Here is a 24,608-nt window from a genome sequence, read left to right on the forward strand (position 1 = left end):
TTATCTTTGTTTACCTATACTGTACAACTTCAAAGGAAAATGAAGAAAACATACAGACAAATCAATAAAATTAGTACAACTACAATAAGGTGAACTTACAGATTTAAATACTTAGAGCCTTTAGTTAATTATTGTTCCAAAGCAAAATTGTAGATGGAAAAAAAGACTGGTGAGATCTTGGTCAATTAACGACAGTGGGTGGAGATTAAAAGGGTGGTAACTTCTTGTTCTTGAATATGTTGCAAAGTGGAGGTACAAATCAAAATGGGATATCAATTTCATTATGAAAACTTTGTATACATAAATAATCTAGCATTACTGAATTCATTTGTTCTCCACTCAAATATACTACTAGTGTCGGTACATTGGCAGTCTACCTTGAAATCTCAACTCTAGAGTAGATCCAGCACAGAGCAGCCCGCACTGTAACAAATACATGTGATCCCACTGTAATTTCATGGACCAGCTGGACTGGGAATCGCTTGAAAACAAACAAATTTAACCTGTTTTGTTTGAATTGAAGCATGTGAAATGTTACACTTAAGAAATTCTAGAATTCTTAGGTGGTATGTAATTAATGTGAGTGTTCCATTTCAGGTCTGACTAGATATATTGAAATTACACACACATCTTGGTCCAAATCACGTTTGCCTGGTGGCTATGGGCATGGTTTCACATGCATAGAAGGCTTATAATTAAGATTTAGTTGATCTTGGAGTTTTGGCATTTAGCCTGATTCAAGGCTAGCAGTCAGACACATCCTTGAATTTGTGCACCAGAAAAAATCAGGGCATTAGTCCACTGCACTGGCTGTTAATAATTCCATGCATACACTTCAGTGATGCTTGCAGAATATAGCCTCTTTGCAGTCTGCCAAAATATTTGTTCCTCACATACTGCACAGAATTCTTCAAGTTTTAATTCAGCTGGCTCTTTCCTGTTACTAGTGTCTTCCTGCTTGCTTTGTACACTGATTTATGACTTGAAAAGCTGGCCCAGACTGTTATTTAAAGTTAAAATAAGCAAAACAGCTCACACAAAGCACCCTTCTTGATATATCCGTAGATGAAGCATGGATGAACACTAATACAGCTCATCCCACAATTAATACTTCGTTACTAATGACAACGAACAAGAACCCACAATCGATCCTTTAATTTTTTAATCTTATGTTTAATCACCCACTGGAGGTGCCACTGATAACTTGTAAGGGCAGTTTCAGCAATGGTAAGTTGCAAGCTTCAATTTGAGAAAGCGTTCCGTTCCGTGGTTTAGTCCATCATTCCGTTCCTTTCCGTTCCGTAGAACAGACCCCACCGAGCCAAGATTCAATCAGACAGCACAGAAACAATGTGTCGGGTAGTGCTAAAAGCTGGAACGGAACCAATTAGGGCGCGCGCCAAGTAGAAAATCGTTTGAGACGGATTTTGCATCGTTTCCAACTGCCACATAGTGACTAGAATTGTGCTAGAATTGATTTCCTTCTACTTATATGCAAGCTAGAAATCGCGCTCTCGAAGTTTCTATTTAATTCCCGCCACGTGGCATGTGCTCTTACCAATCCATCAAATTCTGTTTAATCCTGCTGTAGAATTGCTTCCTCATCATTGTAAAAGGTAAACTACTGTAGTATTTTCATGTTATAGTCGTGTCCAACTCTTTTAGTAACAGCGAGGATGGTTTTCTGAAGTCCAATGGCGGATCCAGGATGGGGCATTTGGGGCAAATGACCCCCCCTTCAAGAAATTGCATACAAGATCGAGATACTCTAATAGAGCAGTCAGTTACTCTAATAAAGCAGTCACAATGTTCATGAGGCAGTGTAGCTTACCTATGAAGCTATAAATAGGATTTTATTTTACATAACAGATGTGATATATTTGGTAAAGGATCACTAGCTATTATTGTTGTGACCTTTTTTTTTTTTTTTTTTGGTCTTCAACTGTTTTTCAGCAAGGTGCCCCCCTCTTTCCAAACTCTGGATCCGCCCCTGAAGTCTGCCAGCATGGGCAATAATTTACGAGAGTTAACCACAGTGCATGTTAGTGGCTGTGAATCATATGCTTATAGTGCTTACAAAATAATAGTTTAGCAGGTTAAATGATAGTTTTTCAGCGTAGGTAATTGCAAAACGCTTTCGTGCAGTGGGCATTAAATAGAAACTTCGAGTGAGCGAGCGATTTCTAGCATACCTAGAAGTAGAAGTTAACTAACTTCAGCACAATTCTAGTCACTACGTAATGGTAAGAAACGGTGTACAATATGCAAAAACGATTTATTAACTTGGCGCGCGCCCCGTTCCATTCCGTTCCGGCTTTTAGCACTACCCCAATGTGTCCGAGAATAGATGTAATTACATACTCGCATATTTCCGATCATACCTTGAAATTAGGTTAGGTAATCCTAAGGCTGCAGCACATGTTGCTGCAGACCTTCAGTGCTGGTCAATGTAAAGCATTAATACAATAAATACTTTAGGATTAAGGAAGAAAATCCATCCCTCCTGGAGGAGACTGAGTGTGGCCCCGACTAGACATTGGGTGGCCTGCAGTTCAATTCCTGGGGTTGGAGGGATTTTTTTGCTTACTTTGGCCCCTTTTCTGTTACACCTTTTCAGCTATAAGCCACTAAGTCTAAGTCCTTGAAATTAGGTTAGGTAATCCTAAGGCTGCAGCACATGTTGCTGCAGACCTTCAGTGTTGGTCACTGTAAAGCATTAATACAATACAATACAATAACTATCCATAACGATGATGGAATGAAATAAACTATGGCTCTACTGATAGCCAATGAACAGCTCTATCAGACAGTGGTGGTACGAAGTGGCTAAATTATTTGGGGTAGGAAGCATTGGCTATTTTCCGAGAAATATGAGAATACTAATTTTCTCGTGGAAACTTTAATCCGCTCTAGTTAGCTAACCATAAAAGCTTTTCAACTCAAACTTGGAGGTTCAGATAGACTAAGTGTAAAGTATGTCCACAACAATTTTCATACGATTCGGTATAACCGTGTACGAGAACCAGTTGATAGCTCGTGTCCGAGAACCAGTTGATAACTCGTGTCCGAGAATAGAGGTGGTGACATGCTCACATATTTCCGATCACAGCTTCCTGCAAATGAGATAGAAAAAAATAAACTATGGCTCTGCTGATAGCTAATGAATAGCCCTAACAGATGGTGTTGGTGGTAAGTCTTTAAAGTATTTGATGTAGGATTACTGACCGGTGTCCGACAATACTTGAATTTTGTCCGAGAATATCTGATTTCGAGCAACGACTTTGATGTTAGACTGCTAGGGTAAACCAGAGGTATAGCTATGTATACTTATACTCATCCAAACAAGTTCCAGATGAAATTCATACTGAGCTACTTGACAGTGCTAATGAACGCAAATGCTTACAGACCTTAATTGGCCTACACTTGCACGATGCAGAGATGAACTGAAAGCCATAATGATGTTTAAAATAATTAACCACCTTGTTGACATCCCAGTAAATCTGTTTCTGACATCCATATCCACTGTACATAGTACCAGAGGTCATAATATGAGATTTATGAAACCAATGACACGGATTGATTCTTATATGTACTCCTTTTTCCCTCGGCAATCAAAATCTGGAATGATCTACCCCAAAATGTGATTGACTCCAATGATATTGATCAGTTCAAACAAAAACTAGCAATTATTTAATTTGTATACTTGTATGTATGTTGTGACCTGTGCACTATACTCTAATAGAGGTCTGCACAGTATTACCAATAATAATAATAATAATAATAACTACCGTACGGGGAGGGGGAAAGATTTTTGGCGAATCAAGCAAAATATCACTGTTGGCAAAATAAAATTTGGCGAAGTGTTAGCGAAGCGCACGCCCTATTTAATTAATTAGACTACTAATTGTGCCTGAAGCGAGAACTGGAGTGCCACGCCTCTCAGTTCGGCGCCTGGAGTCAGCTATCAACTAAAAGGTAATACTATATAGACAGTAGATCTACACCCTCTGGAATAGTCTTAATATAGAGTAAAGTATCAATTATCGGACAATATGATGTTCGGACAGCTGCCATTCACTTCCTGGGAATCCTGCAGCTTTGGTTATTGTACCAAAAGGTAGGCTACAATAAGCAATAATTATCCTCCAATAATCAGCTTTGCATGATTAAAAGTTTAAGAGTTACAGCCAATAGTATGCTTAGTCCGATAAAATCTATGCTCGGATAAAACTATCAGTTGTCGGACTTAGATTTTTACTACCAGTAAACAATGTCCAATTTATTTCAAATTTGTATGCAATATACCTGTACTCATTAGCTATTAATGGCCAAAAAGTGGTTTCGTTATCTTTAGCATAGAGGGAGTACGAGCCCCCCAATTTTTAGCGGTATTGTCGGACGCCCTCCGCTTTAATTTAGCCATGCCCACCAACAGAGTTCATGCTTTTTGCAACAAATGCACCAGTGCTAAACCACAAAAGAAGGTAAATAAATATCTTTCAAGAGTAGAGGTGTGTTTTAAAGTTGATATTCAGGATATTTCTATTGGAACGCAGTATTTTTGGTTCCTAAATGAAGGAGATGCACGCTAGGTGGAAAAATGAAATTACGAGGCACAACTTTCTGACCAACCACATTTGTTAGTCTTGGTGCCTCAATCGCGAATACCACCTAGAAATGAAAAGATATTCCATTTTCTACCTTCTATGGATGCACAAAGCAACATTTTCGTCCTTTTTGTTTCACCCATATAAGGTAGAGAAAGAAAAGCCTTTCAATTTTCGTGACAGTATTTGTGATAGGACACCAAGACTAGCATATGTAGGTGGTCAGAAGGTGGTTTTGCATAACTTCATTTTTCCACCTTGCGCGCATCTCCTTCATTTAGGAGTCAAAAATACTGCGTTCCAATGGAAATATCCTGAATATCAACTTTAAAACACACCTCTACTCTTGAGAGATATTTATTTACCTTCTTCTGTGGTTTAGCACTGGTGCATTTGTTGCAAAAGCATACAAACTCTGTTGGTGGGCATGGCTAAATTAAAGCGGAGGGCGTCCGACAATACCGATAAAAATTGGGGGGCTCGTACTCCCTCTATGCTAAAGATAACGAAACCATTTTTTGGCCATTAATAGCTAATGAGTACAGGTATATTGCATACAAATTTGAAATAAATTGGACATTGTTTACTGGTAGTAAAAATCAAAGTCCGACAACTGATAGTTTTATCCGAGCATAGATTTTATCGGACTAAGCATACTATTGGCTGTAACTCTTAAGCTTTTAATCACACAAAGCTGATTGTTGGAGGATAATTATTGCTTATTGTAGCCTACCTTTTGGTACAATAACCTAAGCTGCAGGATTTCCAGGAAGTGGGTGGCAGCTGTCCGAACATCATATTGTCCGATAATTGATACTTTACTCTAGTAGGACTCACCAGGGCTCAACCCAGAATATAAACCTAGAGGGGACGAAGTAAGTCGCTTCGGATTCTAGGGGGGTCTGGGGGCATGCTCCCCCAGGAAAATTTAGGTGTAAATATACTCAATTTTGGTGAAATTTTACTGTGATGCCATTGAATATTGACCATTGGATTATACAACTTTGGGATCAATTAAACCTTTCCATTTCTCAAGGCTTTAGGTATAAACCTAGGGGGGGCAATAGCTAACCCAGAGGGGGCGTGTGCCCCCCCCTAGATTAACCCCTGCTCACTACTTGTCACTCCTGTTTCGCGGTGAGGTTTGAGGATACCGCGTGTACAGTAGCTAGCTATCTAGTGAGGTAGTCGAGGCAGGCTTGCCTCTAGTGTGACCCCTGGCCCAGTGTTCCTTGGTAGAGTAAAAAATTGAGGCTTGGTTTGCTATTTTCTTCGCCATCAAAATATTTGGATGGGGGAAAATTTGGCGAATTCATGGTCATTCGCCAAATTTTAACGGCGCCAAAGTTTCCCTCCATATGGTATCAATAGTACCTGAAAACAGAATTTCTAAGGCTCATATATATATTATATTGAAAGATCTTTAAACTTATTGTATTCACACAAGAGATTGAAATATGTTAGCCTTGGACTATTATAATGGAGCTACCAGCCTATCCTGATCTTAACAGTTACCATGTAGCACTGAAAAGTTTTTCCTTTACTCACCGTTCTTCACTGCATACAAAGACGAAATCCGTGAAGAAAAATCAATCGCGTACAATCGCTTCGACGTTACATAAACCATAGATTATATATTCCTTACATATATCCAAGAAGCAGTTCAAAGAAGAGCCACAAAACTTATACCCTCCTTCTATAATTTGACATACTCTAAAAACTCCAAGAACTTAATCTACCCAGCTTACTTTACCGTCGAACCAGAATGGATCTGATTATGACTTACAAAATCCTGAACAATTTAGTATCTGTGGACAAAGACTATTTTTTACTGTTAATACCAACCCCACCCAATTTAATGGACTCAAACTTTACAAAAATCGCTTCAACACTGCTATTAGAGGTCATAGTTTTTCACAGAGAATCGTCAATGATTGGAACACCTTACCCCATGAAATTGTATCTGCACCTAATGTACTGATCTTTAAGACTAAATTAGATGTATTTTTATATGACCGCCGGTTTGATTTTATTTAGATGTACTTGAGATTGGTTTTTATAAGACTTTGTCTTCCTTATACCAATTAACAAATAATAATAAATAATAATAATAATAAGACACACGATAGTGTGTCGTACGGCCCAAGAAGCCGGCGCGCCACACCTTGAGTATATTGACAGGAAGAAAGAAAACGTCATTTTCACACATTTGTATCTCGGTGATACCTCATCTGATTGGAACCAAATTTGCTGCAGAGTTGCCCGCCAGCTAGGGGAGTCTACATTCCAAATTTGAAGGAAATCACTCAAGCCATTTCCGAGATACGAGTGGCCAAAGTTTCGTTTTTTCTTCGTTTTTTTTTCTTCTTCGTCTTTTCGCACACTTGCAAAAATTGCTATAACAAGCAAACGCGTACTCCGACCGCCTTGAAATTTGGCACACAGAAGGGGAGTCCAAAGGCGAATCCTAGCATCACATTTGGTGCAAATCCGATGAATGATTCAGGAGTTATGACCGATTATTCGCGTAAAACAAGATCGATTGGTTGTCACGCCCACAGGGTAAACCGCTCCATGGAATGAGTTGAAAATTGCTATGTAGATGGAGTAACTATCGTAGGAGTGCCTTTTGGTGGTTTGAAAGGAATCGAGATAAAGACCACGGAGATATGACACAAAACCCAACCTGTGTCACAATTACGCGATCGATTTTTAGGAATAAAAAAGTATTAGTTTTCACGCCTACTAGGCAAACCGCTTAGAGCAATGAGCTGAAAATTGGTGTATAGCTGGAATAATCTTCATTGAAAGTCCTTGCAGTAGTATAGAAGAATTGGATTACAAACCACTGAGTTATGATTCGAAGCCAACTCCGTGTAGCAAATGCGAGATCGAGATACTCTAATAGAACAGTCACCCTAATAGAGCATTCAGCTAATCTATTTACTCCATTATAGAATTCTATTACATTACAGGTTATTCTGTAGGGAGTTCAGCTGCAAACAGTTAATATTATAGACAGTTCAGCAAGAAGCAAGTCACCCTATAGAGAGTTCAGATACAAATATATCGCTGTAGTGATTCAGAACATTTCGTCACACTGATGAGAGTTCAGCTATAAACAAGTTATGCACCCTGTAGAGAGTTCGGCTACACTCTCTAGAGAATTCAGCTACAAACAAGCCACTGTGGAGAGAGTTCAGCTACAAAGAAACTACCCTGTAAAGAGTTCATCTATACAAACAAGTTACCCTATAGAGACCACCTGCAAACAAGTAACCCTGAAGAGAGTTCAGCTACAGACAAGTCACTTTATAGTTTATACAGTGTTCAGCTACAAGTAAGTCACTCTGTAGAGAATTCAGCTACCACCAAGTCACTATGTAAAGAATTTTGCTACAAACAAGTCACCGTGTAGAGAGTTCAGCAACCAAAATACTACTCTGTAAAGAGTTCAGCTATACAAACAAGTTACTCTGTAGAGAGATTAGCTAGAAACAAGAGAGAGTTCAGCTAGAAGAAGTCACTCTGTAGAGAACTCAGCTGCAAAGAAACCCTGTAGAGAGATCAACTACAAACAAGTCACCCTGCAGAGCATTCAGCTATAAACAAATCACCCTGTAGAAAGTTCAGGTACAAACAAATCACCCTATATACAGTTCAGCTACAAAAAAAATCACTCTGTAGAGAGTTCAGCTACAAAGAAGTTATGCTATAGTGAGATCAGTTTGAAACAAGAGATTTCAGCTACAAACAAATTAACCTGTAGAGAGTTCAACTATGAACAGATCATCCTGTAGATAGTTCAGCTAGATACAAGTCACCCTATAGAGAGATCAGCTAGAGGAAGTCACCTTGTAGAGAGATCAGCTAGAAAAAAGTTGCCTTGTAGAAAGTTCAGTAACAAAGAAACCATCCTGTAGAGAGAGTTCAGCTACAAACAAATCACCCTGTAGAGAGTTCAGCTACAAACAAATCAACCGGTAGAGAGATCAGCTCGAGGAAGTCACCTTGTAGAGGGATCAGCTAGAAACAAGTCACCTTGTAGAGAGTTCAGGTACAAAGAAACCACCATGTAGACAGTTCAGCTGCAAACATATTGCCTGTAGAGAGTTCACACAGCTAGAAACAAATCACCTTGTAGAGAGATCAGCTAGAAGAGGTCACCTTGTAGAGAGTTCAGCTACAAAGAAACCATCATGTAGAGAGTTCAGCTGCAAACAAATCACCCTGTAGAGTGTTCAGCTACAAAAAGATCACCCTGTAGAGAGATCAGCTAGAAGAGGTTACCTTGTAGAGAGTCCAGCTACAAAGAAACCATCATGTAGAGAGTTCAGCTGCAAACAAATCACTTTGTACAGAGTTCAGCTACAAAGAAACCATCATGTAGAGAGTTCAGCTACAAAGAAACCACCATGTAGAGAGATTAGCTGCAAACAAATCACCTATAGAGAGTTCAGCTAGAAACAAATCACCCTGTAGAGAGATCAGCTAGAAGAAGTCACTTTGTAGAGAGTTCAGCTACAAAGAAACCATCATGTAGAGAGTTCAGCTACAACGAAACCACTATGTAGAGAGTTTAGCTGCAAACAAATAACCTGTAGAGAGTTCAGCTAGAAACAAATCACCCTGTAGAGAGATCAGCTAGAAGAGGTCACCTTGTAGAGAGTTCAGCTACAAAGAAACCATCATGTAGAGAGTTCAGCTGCAAACAAATCACCCTGTAGAGAGTTCAGCTACAAAAAGATCACCCTGTAGAGAGTTCAGCTAGAAGAAGTCACCTTGTAGAGAGTTCAGCTACAAAGAAACCATCATGTAGACTCTGAGAGTTAAGCTGCAAACAAATCACTCTGTAGAGAGTTCAGCTAGAAGAAGTCACCTTGTAGAGAGTTCAGCTACAAAGAAACCATCGTGTAGAGAGTTCAGCTACAACGAAACCACCATGTAGAGAGTTTAGCTGCAAACAAATAACCTGTAGAGTGTTCAGCCAGAAACAAATCACCCTGTAGAGAGATCAGCTAGAAGAGGTCACCTTGTAGAGAGTTCAGCTACAAAGAAACCACCATGTAGAGAGTTCAGCCTCAAACAAATCACCGTGTAGAGAATTCAACTACAAACAAATTTCCCTGCAGAGGGATCAGCTAGAAGAAGTTACCTTGTAGAGAGTTCAGCTACAAAGAAACCGCCATGTAGAGAGTTCAGCCTCAAACAAATCACCGTGTAGAGAATTCAACTACAAACAAATTGCCCTGTAGAGGGATCAGCTAGAAGAAGTTACCTTGTAGAGAGTTCAGCTACAAAGAAACCATCATGTAAAGAGTTCAGCTGCAAACAAATCACCCTGTAGAGAGATCAGCTAGAAGAAGTTACCTTGTAGATAGCTCATCTATACAAACAAATCACCCTGTAGAGAGATCAGCTAGAAGAAGTTACCTTGTAGATAGTTCAGCGACAAACAATTCACCCTGTAGAAAGATCAGCTAGAAGAAGTCACCTTGTAGAGTGTTCAGTTACAAAGAAACTGCCATGTAGAGAGTTCAGCCTCAAACAAATCACCCTGTAGAGAATTCAACTACAACAAATCGCCCTGTAGAGGGTTCAGCTAGAAGAAGTTACCTTGTAGAGAGTTCAGCTACAAAGAAACCATCATGTAGAGAGTTCAGCTACAAAGAAACCACCATGTAGAGAGTTTAGCTGCAAACAAATCACCTGTAGAGAGTTCAGCTACAAACAAATCACCCTGTAGAGAGATCAGCTAGAAGAAGTCACCTTGTAGAGAGTTCAGCTACAAAGAAACCATCGTGTAGAGAGTTCAGCTACAAAGAAACCACCATGTAGAGAATTTAGCTGCAAACAAATAACCTGTAGAGAGTTCAGCTAGAAACAAATCACCCCGTAGAGAGATCAGCTAGAAGAAGTCACCTTGTAGAGAGTTCAGCTACAAAGAAACCATCATGTAGAGAGTTCAGCTACAAAGAAACCACCATGTAGAGAGTTTAGCTGCAAACAAATCACCTGTAGAGAGTTCATCTAGAAACAAATCACCCTGTAGAGAGATCAGCTAGAAGAGGTCACCTTATAGATAGTTCAGCTACATTTCAAGTCACCCAGTAGAGATATCAGCTGCAAAATAATATCCTGTGGGGAATAATGGGCTTTATTAGCATTAACATCATTGCAGCCATTTCTTGGCCGCCACCCTTGATTTCACAACTTTTTTCACCCAGGCTTTTTAAGGCCGCACCATTTTTTCACAGCTTGGCTGTTTTTGTGTGGAACTATCAAAAGGCACTGCTACGATGATCAGCCTATCTACACACCAATTTTCAAGTTATTTCTGTGCTTGGTTTACCCTGTAGCCGTGACAGAAGTTTGATCTGTTTTTACGTGAATAAACGTCCATAACTCCTTGAATACTACTCAGACGTACAACAAACTTGGTACGTGAATCCACCGTTACACGTTCTTAATTTGTGCCAAAGATCGAGGCAATCGAGTTACACGTTTGCATTTTATAGCAATTTTTGCAAAGTGTGCGAAAAGAAATCGAAGCCCCCGTAGCTCCCCCGTATGGCATAAGAAGAAAAAAACGAAGAAATTAAAATGAAATTTTGGACGCCCATATCTCGCAAATGGCTGTTGCGAATTTAATCTAATTTGCTGTGTGGCGTACCCTACCTGGGGGACAGCTATAATGCAAAAATACTGTGCTTTGGAGAAGAGGCCATGGAGCTATGCATGCGTGAAAAAGCTGTTTTCTTTCTTCCTGTAAATATACTCACGGTGTGGTCGCCGCATTCTTGGCCGCACGACACACTACTGTGTGTCTTGATATGTATATAATTACTAATAAAATCAAAAATAATTGAAGTATTAAAAATCTTCTTTAAGTTCTTTTCTTCTTCCTGTGGTAAAGAAAAAAACACATGGGTTAAAAAAAACCCAAAGCCAGCCATTGGCCGGCTTTGCAGTACACATGATACAAATACAAAAAGAAGTGATATCTAATCAAAAACAGCCAAACTGTAAAAAAAGGTGTGGCCCCATAAAGGCCATGGTGAAAAAAGATGTGAAATCCAAGGTGGCGGCCAAGAAATGGCTGTGATGGTAGGTTAATGGTAAAAATTTTAATAATGACAATTCAGGTGAATTTTGTGCCACTTGGTCTTGGCACCAAATTCACCTGAATTGTCGTTATTAAAATTTTTACCATTAGCATACCATCACAGCCATTTCTTGGCCGCCACCTTGGATTTCACATCTTTTTTCACCATGGCCTTTATGGCCGCACCTTTTTTTACAGCTTGGCTGTTTTTGATTAGATAATATATACATAAACAAACGTTCATAACTTACGTATCCTTGAGTCTACTGCCGGCAATAAAACAAAGATTTTCGAATTCCTCTATTGACAAAATTTCGTAAATTTTTTGAACTCCTTTCTTAGTGAAGGAAGGGACTAACAATAAAAACCTGGATATCATCTTATTCGCCTGCTCAATAATACACAAGCATTTCACTCAATGTATTCAATGCTTTATACTGTAAATTTAGGCTTGTACGATTATGTCCTGTTTTCACTGATCCGGTCACATATTAATACAGCACAAGACAAAGATGAGCACTGCATTAGTATACAGTGCACTTCTAATCGTATTCTGAGGAAACATTCTTGGTTTGAAGTAAATGCAATGCATTACATTGCCCTAAAGTAGTGTATATTAATAAATTAATAAAGTAGCTACCATCAATGTCGGTACTGTTGGTCAGTACCACAAGATTAGGGATGTGGTATGATCAATGCATGATTACACTGCTATAGCAAGTAATGTGTTGTCAGCTTACAGACACACTAATTTTTAAACTCGTCACACATAATCAAAGGAAGAGTTACCATGCTGCCATTTTAAATTGCATTTACTTTGTAGATCTAAGTACTATTACTCTGCCTCCTGCAATACGCAAGAGAGGAAGACCCAAGGGTAGTGAGAAAACTGTTATTGGATTACCTAGGAAGAAACCTAACAAAGGAAAGGGAAAATACAATACTCTTCTAGGGACCCGTCGATTTCGCCGGCAAAATTTTTGGCAAAATGGGTGAGTAAAAGCAATGAGCAAAATGCTGGCATAATAGGTGCAATTTTTCTGAAGTGGACATAAAAATTGCACAAAAGATCGAGATACTCTAATAGAACAGTCAGACGCGCTAAAATATCAACAATGCATAGCTAATTGTTACAGGAACAACCAGTTACAATCGAGATACCCTAATAAAACAGTCACACATGTTAAGCAATATTAGCTAGCTTCTTGCTTTACATGTTAGAAGTAATTGCTGATCGAGATACTCTAATAGAACAGTCACTTTAAGGCGAAACTGTAGCTTTGCAATTGGAAATATTCAATTAACAAAGATCAGTGCTGAGCAAAATTTATAATTCTTGAGCAAAATATGGAGCATAATAGGTGAAAAATAAAAGAATTGCTGGAAAGAAAAATAGGTGGAAAAAAAAGCAAAATAGACTGGTCCCTATACTCTTCCATTTATGAAGAAACACCCTACTGAGAAAGAAAGAAGTAAAAATGTGTATGTGAACAGGTCTGTGATAACTGGTTTTATCACCTAGCTATAGGACATAAAAACACTTAATTAGCTATAAATTTACTGTCAAATTAACTAGTCATCTGACTGGTTACTCCAGGATCTGTGACAAGCCCTGCACTGTAAAACTTACAATTTTAGCTAGACTTTAGCAGTTACCAGAATATGTGACTGGATCTGGGAATACCGGTCTTATCACCCATGACAGCAGATTTAATGTTCACCAAACTATCAAATTGCACCGTCAAAATCAGTTAGACTTGAGTGGTCCGGCTGCTTTTCCCAAGCACAGTGGTGATTCGTACATGCAGTCTAGGGTCTTAATGGACCTCTGGTCAGCATGGGGATGGCTGTATGTGGCTGTACAGCCCTGTGGTGTTGAATAAAGACCTGTGCTATAAGTTTCCTTTCATTTTGAGACCTGGATGGCCCATAACTTGGCCTATTCATCCCTACGCCTTCTTCTTTAATATTTCTAAACAGCCTCTTGGCCTCCTCTGGGTCCCTGCCTCCCACTCCTTTTGGGGCTCACCTGATATAGGTTTAAAAACTAAGCTGTTGGCTACTTGTACAGTGGATGTTCTGGAAGGTAAGGTGTTTGTGTAAATGTGTGAAAATTTCGTACACCTGACTTCAACTATTGGTGAGCTACAACACTCTAAATACTTTAAACTGGCATTTCTCAATAGGCGATAAGACCGGTTTTCCCAGACTAGGTCACATATATAACTTGACCTTATGCAACCCTATGCTTGCCTTCCACTTTAAATAATGCTTTTATCCACCTATTGGAGCACCTGCTTTATGAAGAAAATCTAGTACTGTATAGTAGGAAATTAAGTTTTGTAGAAAGAAACCATAGTAAATAAACTGCAATTTACATACAGTATTTATTATTATTATTGGATGAAGATGCGGCAGATTTAAGTTGCAAAATGTTGTTTGTTTACCAAACACTCCATGACTCCTATCAAACATTGAATTAAACTAGTCTCATCCTTGCAGACTCATTCTCCGGGGTGGCGCTTATCAATTAGAGATTATAAGCACGGAGAATGGAAAGGAGGGGGCGCTTATACTCTCTAATCGATAAGCGCCACCCCGGAGAATGACAAGACTAGAATTAAACCTAATGTATTTCACGGACTGGACTCACGCACTGAGCTGGAAACAGCTTTTAAACAATAATCCAGGCATTATCCATCTCTTGCAACACTGGAGACACCACTATCAGGCTACAACTGCTGATACTGCTCTTCCTACAAGTCAACAAACCAGCGCATGCACTAATTAATTAGAATACACTTATGATACACGAGTACTAGCAGTGATAAAACGTGATAGGGGCTACTGTTGTAGCACAGATGTTTTCCTTTATTGCTTTAGCACTAGTGCTAGGGTTGCAGAGATGAGCCAGTAGTAATTCTTAGTATGGTAGCTATAGGTGGCACCACCCAGCGAGGTGGTGCTATGCAAATAAACTGGCTCATCACTACAGGCCTAACACTAGTGCTAAGTACTGAAGCAACAAAGGAAAAACATCTAAGCTACAACAATAGCACTTTTCACTGCTAGTACTCATGTATTCTTAGTGCACGTGCTAGTTTGTTGACTTGTAAGGAAGAGCAGTACCAGCAGTTGTAGCTCAATAGTGGTGTCTCCAGTGTTGCAAGAGATGGATAAGGCCTGGGGTATTGTTTAAAGGCTGTTTCCAGCTCAGTGCGTGAGTCCAGTCCGCGAAATACATCAGGCCATTGAATTATGAGAATTATTTAAATACTCTCATTCACCAGTTTGGTTTTTGCTATATACAAAAGCAGAACCATTTTGTCATCCATGCTATCCTACAAGTTGAGAAATGTTAGTTCCACAAGTGTTTCAGTATGTTATCAATTACATTGCTACCATATCCATAATATGAAAAGTAACTATTCTACAATGAATAAACACTGTGTCAATACCTTATGCAACAGACTTTTCTAAAAAGCACTTATGAATTTGCCAAATTGAATTTGTCCATACATGATATCCCTGGACTTGTCCATTCATCATATTAAACGTTACCTCCCAGAGTTGAATTTTTCTGGCTTGTGTTTATAAAATACAGCCAGTGGTTGAACCCATATCAGCCACCCACCAAAGAGTATTAGGGGGCATGGCACACATCAGTTGTATCATGGGGTTTAGTGGTTAACCTAATATGTATACCTAATTATGATGGTCACATTCTGTATAATGTAGTATGATTTTATTGGAGCAGTAATAGAATAATACTTATGTAGTATTGATAATGTATTTGATAGGTGTTATATACATTTTCCTATATTTTCCCATATAGTAATACTACGATGGTTTGTAGACCCTGACATAGCCGATGCAGCTTTAAAAGGCCAACTTGTTACAGAAGATGAGGTGGGGGTGCAACCAGAAAGAGTATCACCATCCTGCTTGTGTTAACTTTTTTTGTAAGGCCCCTATTCGGTGATTATTAGTTTCTCATCCAGCCTTTCTAATTATTATGATGCGGGCGGGAGGGTATTACCATTATGCCATTATTTTATAATATTAACACACTGATGTACAGACCTTGTCCGATTGTCTTTCTTTCTTACTACAAACATTTGCTTCACCAGCTGATTCTACTTTTCGTGATCGCCAACTGTTTTTAGACAGTCAACCGAAAGCCTGCTTTGATTAAGTCGATAGAGCACGAGTGCAACTGGCACTGCAGCAATTTGCTAAGGAAAACAACAGTTCTCCTGGCGATATATAGCGCATTGTAACGTTCATCAACAAAAATTATAACAGTTTGGTAGCTATCACGTGTTCTTTTGAGCATGCACAGAGTAAATAATGGCTTACCATGCGGTAGCTTAAGAAGGATGCGGGCGGTGGATGAGAAACTAATAATCACCAAATAGGGGCCTAAATAATAATTATGACTGGTGAACCCACGTATATATACCGCATCTGAAATGGCGCTGTGTGCCCCAATTATTGTCTGAAAAGTGAAGTATCTATTATGCTTCGTTGTCAGCTACGTTCAACCCATTATGCAATCAAGAACTGTTCGAAAAGCACCTCTGCAATCGGCGCATACCGAAAGAAATGGTGCCACGCGCCCCAGTTATATAAATTATTGTCTGAAAAGTGAAGTATCCATTATGCTTCGTTGTCAGCTATGTTCAACCCATTACACAGCAGTACGAACCAAGAACTGCTTGAAAAGTACCTCTGCTACCAAAATAGCCACTATGAAAAATACGGATAATTTCCGTAATGAAGGGAAGCCGTCACGTTTTTATTTATTTATTTTTTTAATTGTGACTGGATTTTGGAAAAACGATCCAAATCGCACATTAGAAGTTTCGAGATAAACGGTTTTAAAGAATTGAAGGCAGCATAACTCTCCAAGGATAGCAAGCACGCGTATGAAATTTACACAAAAGATGCATCAATTTGTTACCTTTCAAGCCACTTCCAGTACTTGTAGCTGCTTGTACAGTTTCCCGCCAAATAAGAGAAAATCTGAGCAGTTGGACGAGCGAAGTAGTATCACGAGTGCTCACAAAGGGGTGGAGGCGGGGGGGTGGCGGGGAGGGCAAAAGATGGGCCTCAAAATGGAGGCAGACCACGATAGGAGTCCAGACACGAGATTACAGGGCTGTGCTGGCTCCTTAGTGGCTGATATGCAGCAAAATCTACAGAGAACACGTCTGGCCAACATTATAAGGCTGTCCACCAGTAAACCACCGATTCTTGCCAAGCCAGGTCCTTCACAAGGCCTGAAACCGCCATTTGGGCACACCACCCAGAAAAGACGTCTATTAAAACCAGCCTCGTGTAGTTTGAGTAGTGCTGAGGGTCATAACTTGTAGTACGATAGTGTAGCTATCCACTGGTGGTGTTAGTTTGATTTTGCCTGATGTGCGATTTGGTTCGGTTCTCAGTGTAAAATCTGGTCACAATTACTTTTATTTTACCCATTTTTTTATTTTTAAATTATTTTACATAATAAATAAAACATTGAAATAAAAATAATAAAAAAGTCAAGCTGTAGCTCTCCTTCAGCAACAGTCAGGGATGCATCATTTCCAGCACTGGGTGTCCAGCTGAAGAGCGGCTGCCCTGAATGCACATAATGGCACGCCATCATGTGCTATCACCAAATTGACACTTTTCGCTGTCAGCAAAGATGAATGGGAGACAAAGGAGGACATGAAGAATGCATTGTACGTACTGCAGTATGCCAAAAGGCACCTGTCGGGCCGAAGCGACGTCGAACAGTGAAAAAATTAAACCTGTAGCCTTAGCCGTTTTCGAGTTACGCTTGTCTGAAACATCAGTCAGTCAATCAGTCAGTCAGTCAGTTACTTACTTACTCAGTCAGTCAGTAGAAAATTCCGTTAAATAAATCATTTTTAAAAATCCATAGCAACCTGTTGAAAACTTTTTGGGTCGATCTGAAAGCTTGTTTGGGCTTAGTTTTACCTAACGAATACTGCCTCATCGTCGTCAGGGGAAATTGAGCCTGTTTTCTGAGTGATATTATTTCGTAGGCCACACCTACCCCTTTGTGGTCCCTACTATACAGTGCTATCATACTGTATGATAACCAGGAATCTTTTAGACAGCATTGTCAAAGATGATTTAGCTATAATGTGTAAGCCTAGTTGAGTTTCAAGACATTAATAAGCAAACTGACTGTGTATATCATAATTACTTACTTTACTCTCTTTGTCTCCTGAATTTCAAGTTTTTTCTCAGTCAACAGAAATCCTAGATGGGAGTCTTATAAGAGAAAGTTATATTTCTATTTACAGTACCTATATTTTACACCTTTACAAATGAAGAAAAACATACAAATTAATAAAATTAGTACAATTACAATAAGGTAAATTATAAAAAAATTTGATGTGAATTAGAGTATTTAGCTAGGTTAGATATATAGTTTGAAAGCGAAAATCGTTGATGGAAAAAATGAAGAGACTGCAGTATGAGCCGGGTGTTGGATGATGTAGGGGTTGGAGATTAAAAGGGTGGTAATTTTTTGTTCTTGCAAAGTGGGTGTATTATGATATCAATTTCATTATGTTGTATACAACATAGATAATCTTAAATTTGTTCACCTATTTTCGAGTGATTCCCAGTCCAGCTGGTCCAGTAAGATTACAAGTTAATGTATTTGTTACAAACTGCGCTGCTCTGCATTGGATCTGCTGTAGTTGAGTTTTCAAGGTAGGCTGCCAGGGTACCCACACAGGCCACACTGCTGCAGCATATTCAAGTGGGGGACAAATGAATACAGTAAATGCTAGCTTCTTTGTATGGAGAGAAGCATGTGAAATGTTACGGTAAAGAAATCCTAGGGTTCTGTTGGCTGTAATTGATATGTAATTAATGCGAGCATTCCATTTCGTAGATAAATTGACATCATGCATAAATGTTGGTCCAAATCAAGGTGTGGTGGTTATGAGCATGGTACATGCATGAGAGGCTTGGTTGATCTTGTGGTCTCAAGTATTGATTCAAGGCTAGCAGTCAAAGACTCGGCAAGTCCTTTAATTTTACAACAGAAAATTTCACTCACTGCTGGCATTAGTTCACTGCAATGTTAATGAATCCATACACTTTATTGATGTTCGCAGAATATGGCCTCCATGTGGCGCAAAGCCCAGTCTGCCACAAGGTTTGCTCCTCGCACACTGCACAAAATTCCTTAAGTTTTTGACTGAGTTAATTCGGCTGGCTCTTTCTTGTCACCATTGCCTTCCTGCTTGCTTTCTTTGTAGCATACACTCAGTGCACTGATTTATGATTGAAACACCAGCCCTCTAAAGTCAAAGTAAGCATAAACAACTCACATACTATTAGCTTTAGTGAAAACAAGCAATGCATTAAGTGCCCTTCTTGATAAATCCGGAGATAAACATCACTGAGACAGCTAATCCCACAATAAGTGCTTCATTACTAATGACAACGAACAAGATCCCACAATCAGTTCTTTGATTGTTTCTATCATTCTTGAGGGTATATGTTTAATTACCCGCTGGAGTCCGTCAATAACTTGTAAGGGCAGTTTCAGCAATGGTAAGCTGCAGGCTTCAATTTGAGAAAGCGTTCCGTTCCATAGTTTAGTCCATCATTCCGTTCCGTTCCGTTCCGTAGAATAGACCCCACCTAGCTACACAAGTATCCTCACTTTATTGATGTTTTGAATGTGAGAAACAATGGAGGTATTAACAACATATTAGGGAAATTGAGATGGGTTCTTTTACCCCACTTGTATGCTGCTACTGTATTTTATAGAAGACTATCACTTGCTTTCCTTGTCTCTCTTCAGATGGAGCTGTCATATAGTTCTGTGATGCTCTGCTGTTATGTGTTTGAGAGGAGCTAGATCACATCAGGGCTGTCCACTTTCACTAGGAGCACTTGACCTTGCTCTAGCTGAGGGTCAGGTGGCTCCAGCTCATTGATTGAAATTTCATCTTGTATTTGTCTAGCACTTTTAACATCTTTAGTGCTAGGGGTGGTGGCAAGGGGCCCAGGAATAATAAAAAAATCTAAAAAAATATTTCATGTATTCGTAGCTCCATAGTGCTTGTACAGTATAATTAACCATTTCTGCTGTGGAAACTTCCCGGGCATCTCCCATTCCTAATTTGAGTAAAATATGCCTAGTTATCATTGGGGTGTACACACCTTCAAAATTCATCTTATTTCAGTTCTTCATATTGCCACACAGTCTTCGACGATTCCTGTAATAAAGAGAAAAAAGGTAAAAGGAATTATCAAGGCCAACTGTAGGCTGGCTTTTTGGAACTTGCAATTACAAAAAGAGGAGATATCTACACAAAAACAGCCAAGCTGTGGAAAAAGAGGCGGCCTTAAAAAGCCTGGGTGAAAAATGTTGTGAAATCAAAGGTGGCGGTCAACAAATGGCTGTAATGATGTTAATGGTAAATTAATAATGGCTGTGAGCATTGTTAAAATTTATTAGTATTAACATCATTACAGCCATTTGTTGACCGCCACCTTTGATTTCACAAACAAATAAATAAACTTTTTTTCACCCAGGCTTTTTAAGGCCACACCTTTTATCACAGCTTGGCTGTTTTTGTGTGGATTTATATTACAAAATAAAATGTTGTATGCTTTTTGAAACTGAGTACATTCCCTGGGCACGTGGTTAGTTAGGGCACATCACTTTTCCAGAAGGCATGTTTTAATATGTGTGTTAATTCTATTGTAGCAACTAGATGGAATGGATATAAAGCAGTTGAACATTCAGTGGCTTTGTTATCAGATGGGACTAGTATCACAAGAGCCAACATTGTTTGATTGCAGTATTGCTGATAACATCATATATGGAGATAACTTCCATGAAGTGAGTGATGAAGAAGTGGAAGAAGCTGCAAAGTCTGCCAACATACATGACTTCATCACTTCACTACCACAAGTGAGTATAATATGAAAATGTTCCTAATGTTATTGAATGTTGTGTAGGGTTACTCTACCAATGTGGGGTCTCGTGGTACTCAACTATCAGGAGGACAGAAGCAACGTATAGCCATTGCTCGTGCTTTAGTGAGGAAACCCAAGATATTGTTACTGGATGAGGCAACGTCAGCTTTAGACACTGAGAGTGAAAAAGTATGTGGACAATGATGAAGTATGTTAGAGTGTAGTGAGCTTGTTGATTGTTAGGTGGTTCAAGAGGCACTGGATAAGGCTAGGGAGGGTCGTAGTAATAGCTCACAGGTTATCCACCATCCACAATGCTGACCTGATTGTAGTGATCAAGGATGGTAAAGCCATTGAAGCAGGAACTCATTCTGAACTGATGTCCCAGAAGGGAGTCTACTATAAACTGAATGAAGCACAAATGATGTCAACAGAGTGACAAGTTTCCCAACATAGATTTTAGTTGATTGTTTTTGTATATGATTGTGTTCAGCCATACATTTATAAATCTCATTATAAATTTAACACATGCTGTCATTTGGTATCAGTGTTTCCCTTGACCTTACATACGAATATTAGCCCAAACCATTGAATTAACTAACAGCATTAGGCCACCTAAACTTTAGTTTCTAACCTATCAGTATTCAAAATAGTGACGTCAACTACCAATGCATATTTAAACATACCAGAAAAGCATTAACAAGTGATGGAGTTGGGATGTGAATTTTAATGTTGTGCTCCAAAGTAGTAAAGCTAGCTACATGGCCAGAGTATTGCATGCTAACCTTACAAACTGACTTGAAAATAAAGTTCTGCTCAGTGAGCAGATGTACATGTTGCTTGTAAATGTTATGAATTCTGTAGCACTAAATGTACAAATACAAAACAAAAGAATAAAATTAATTTGTATTTTACACATTTGTTAAGGGCAATGGTAGGTTGCATACATGTAGTAATGTTTAGGTTTATTGGGTACTCAACTACCTATCTTAGTTCATTGATTTTACTCCTTTCCTGTATTCTATAAATTTTGTTTTGACAAAAGTGTCATTTTAGGCTCTTTAAGTTGCCTATGACTGCCATGGGGCAGCCAGTTAATACATTCCCGGTACATAGTGTTGTAGAAGGACTGTATCTGGCGTGATCATAATTATTTTATCGCTGTTGGTCCATACATTGTCTGTTGACTCTGTCTGATCTGTACCACCAATTATAAACACAGGGGATTGACTCTACAATAGGTTTACTCTTCTGTAGAATTAATGCTGAATTGAATACACTATGGCAACAAAAGTTATTCCAGATTATTCTTGTTATTACAGTGTGTTCAATTTGGCATTAATTTTACAGAACAAGTAAACCTATTGTAGAATCTTATGTATTAGCTGCTCTATGATAACTTTTCCTGTGAAAATTGTACAACAAATACAGCTCCACTTTACTGGCTTCTTGTGTACCGCCTTAAGAAAAGTTGATTGAGATATTAAATTGTACGTGCCCTGGAAACAGGGTTGCTAACCTCAAAACCCAAGTCAACATGAGAAAAATCAAGTCTGTCTTTCAGTGTAGCTAGCAGTTTCATTGATCAATAAAGTGTTGCACAGTGAGCAGATGTTGCATACTATGAACTATTGATCATTGCAGCAGTAAATATTTTAGTAAGTCAAGTGATGTTGATCTGGATTTCAGTTTAAAGAAATTTGTTCATTTATCATTCAAACGTAAACTAGACACTTCTTATTCTATGTCCAATTCAATTATACCTCATGTCAATTCTCATAAAGATCTCGGATTAATATTATCTGAAGACCTAAGTTGGGATAAACATTACAAAGACATCACCGCTCATTCATACAAAATACTCGGACTAATTCGCCGTACTTTTGCCCCCCCCCCCTTCACCTTCTATATACATTGGTTAGACTGTATGTATCATTGGTAAGATCACAGTAACTCTACTGTATGTAAGTTTGGCGTCCTCACCCAATGAAAGACATTTTAAACCTTGAAAGAATTCAACATCATGGCACTAAATACATCTTGAACGATAACACTAGTTGTTACAAAGACCGTTTGATAAATCTGAGCCTGGCTCCTCCCTTTAATGTACATATTAGAACTTCAAGACATACTGTTTGCTATCAAATCACCAACTAATCGGTTCAACATCAATAACTACATCACTTTCAACTCTACCAATACTAGATCAGGCTCCAGCAACAAACTCTTGTTACCTCAACATCTTAACAACGTATCATAACATTCTTATTTTCATCGTTTACCATCCCTGTGGAATGCCATACCAATTCTAGACTTAAACATGTCAGTTTGTTTGCTAAATTATCTGTGGGATAATTTCCTGAGAAACTTTGATGAAAATAACAACTGCACTCTACATTACTTATGTCCATGCTCCAGATGCCACCAAACCTCTAACCTCCAATTTTAACTACTTATAATCTTAACTATGTAATTACTTAAGTATAGTTAGTATTAATTGTATGTATTTTATGGCTGTTGGTTGCTACCAACAGACCTTTGGTGTTTTTACACCATAAAGCCTAAATAAATAAATAAACAAATAAATAGGAAGGTACAAAAATATGAAAAATAAAATCAGTTAAAATAAATTCATACAAAAATAGCTAGCATTCCACTATATTCATATATATATTATAGCACACATTTCAAGAGCGACGGTAGGCTGCATACACGTAGTGATGTTTAGGGTTATTGGGTATTCGACCACCTCCGCCACCTATTTGGTTTTTATTGATTCCAGGATGAATTTCTTTGCTGTATTCTATTAATTTCGTTTCAACCACCCTGACATTGTTATGACTTGCACTCTGATACAATAATGTCATTTCGTTAATCCCTAGACTCTTCTTGTAATCGTCCATTCGTGATCTCATCGCAGATATACCGTCATCTCCACTTGCTATTCCAATGTACTCAACGCTAGCACCTCGCGATAACTCATGAATTCGGTTCTTTAAGTCATCTATGATTGCGTTGGGACGGCCAGTTAATACGTCATCAGTTTCGTAATAGGTCTTATCACCCTCCCTTGTATCAGTGTCACCAAATACAAAACTGTACAATGAGTACAGGTAATTCCCCATTGTGACTGCGTGGCTTCCCGCGCGCCGATCCAAGATAATTGATTTGATAATTCACATGTAATTCTATATGAATCCAATTCTTCCTCGAATTCATCTATGCAGCCAGGCTACTACAGTGAAGCTACATAATAAAATCAGAACTATATATGCCTGTGAATAAATTGAAACTGTTGTCATAAAGAAACCCACAGGCGGTAGACTGATAAATGATAGGATAGATATGCAGTATGCATGAAGATGTACAAGATTGCATGTCACACAATGCCACTCTTCACTCTTCAATCGCTGGCCAGGAATTTTTTGTGAATCAAATTGCTAACGTCAAGAGTTAATATTAACTCTTGCTAACGTCTATTAACTTGAATTTGCAACAATGCTAGCTAACTAGCTGGTACTATAGCTATATATGTAGCTAACACGTCAAACCTTGCCAGAAAAGATGATTTGGCTTCACAGTAGATTTACCCTCACAGTAGTCAGCAGTGTCATTTTCCCTACTGCAGCATACATACGTGCAGTGACTACTGATACAACAGAATGTAAAATCAAACAATACAAATGATACAAGACATATATTTACATCATATAAGAATAATACATAGCAGGTTAGCCACCCACCATGCACACTACCATGCCAGTTCGTGTATAAGTTTGGGAAAATGTTGAGTTAGTGTCTGATTCATCTTTTAAAGTTTATAATTTATGGCAATGAACTTGCCATTATAGCAAGCTCACTATCATGGGTTGCTTTCTGCTGGCAACAAATAGTTCTCCATTATGGTGTTTAATGGTTGTCAGTGCAAATTA

General features: G+C 38.7%; 1 protein-coding gene across 1 annotated transcript; it reads left to right on the forward strand.

Moving 5' to 3' along the window:
* Nucleotides 1-20,469: 20,469 nt before the first annotated feature.
* Nucleotides 20,470-21,120, forward strand: LOC136238376 (multidrug resistance protein 2-like). The gene is given in 4 exon segments (XM_066028820.1): nucleotides 20,470-20,671; nucleotides 20,719-20,865; nucleotides 20,920-20,957; nucleotides 20,959-21,120. Coding segments are annotated over 4 exon segments (537 nt in total). The 5' UTR covers nucleotides 20,470-20,476; the 3' UTR covers nucleotides 21,116-21,120.
* Nucleotides 21,121-24,608: the final 3,488 nt, after the last annotated feature.

This window comes from Dysidea avara, chromosome 11 (assembly GCF_963678975.1).
Source record: "Dysidea avara chromosome 11, odDysAvar1.4, whole genome shotgun sequence".
In the NCBI taxonomy this organism is placed as follows: Eukaryota; Metazoa; Porifera; class Demospongiae; order Dictyoceratida; family Dysideidae; genus Dysidea; species Dysidea avara.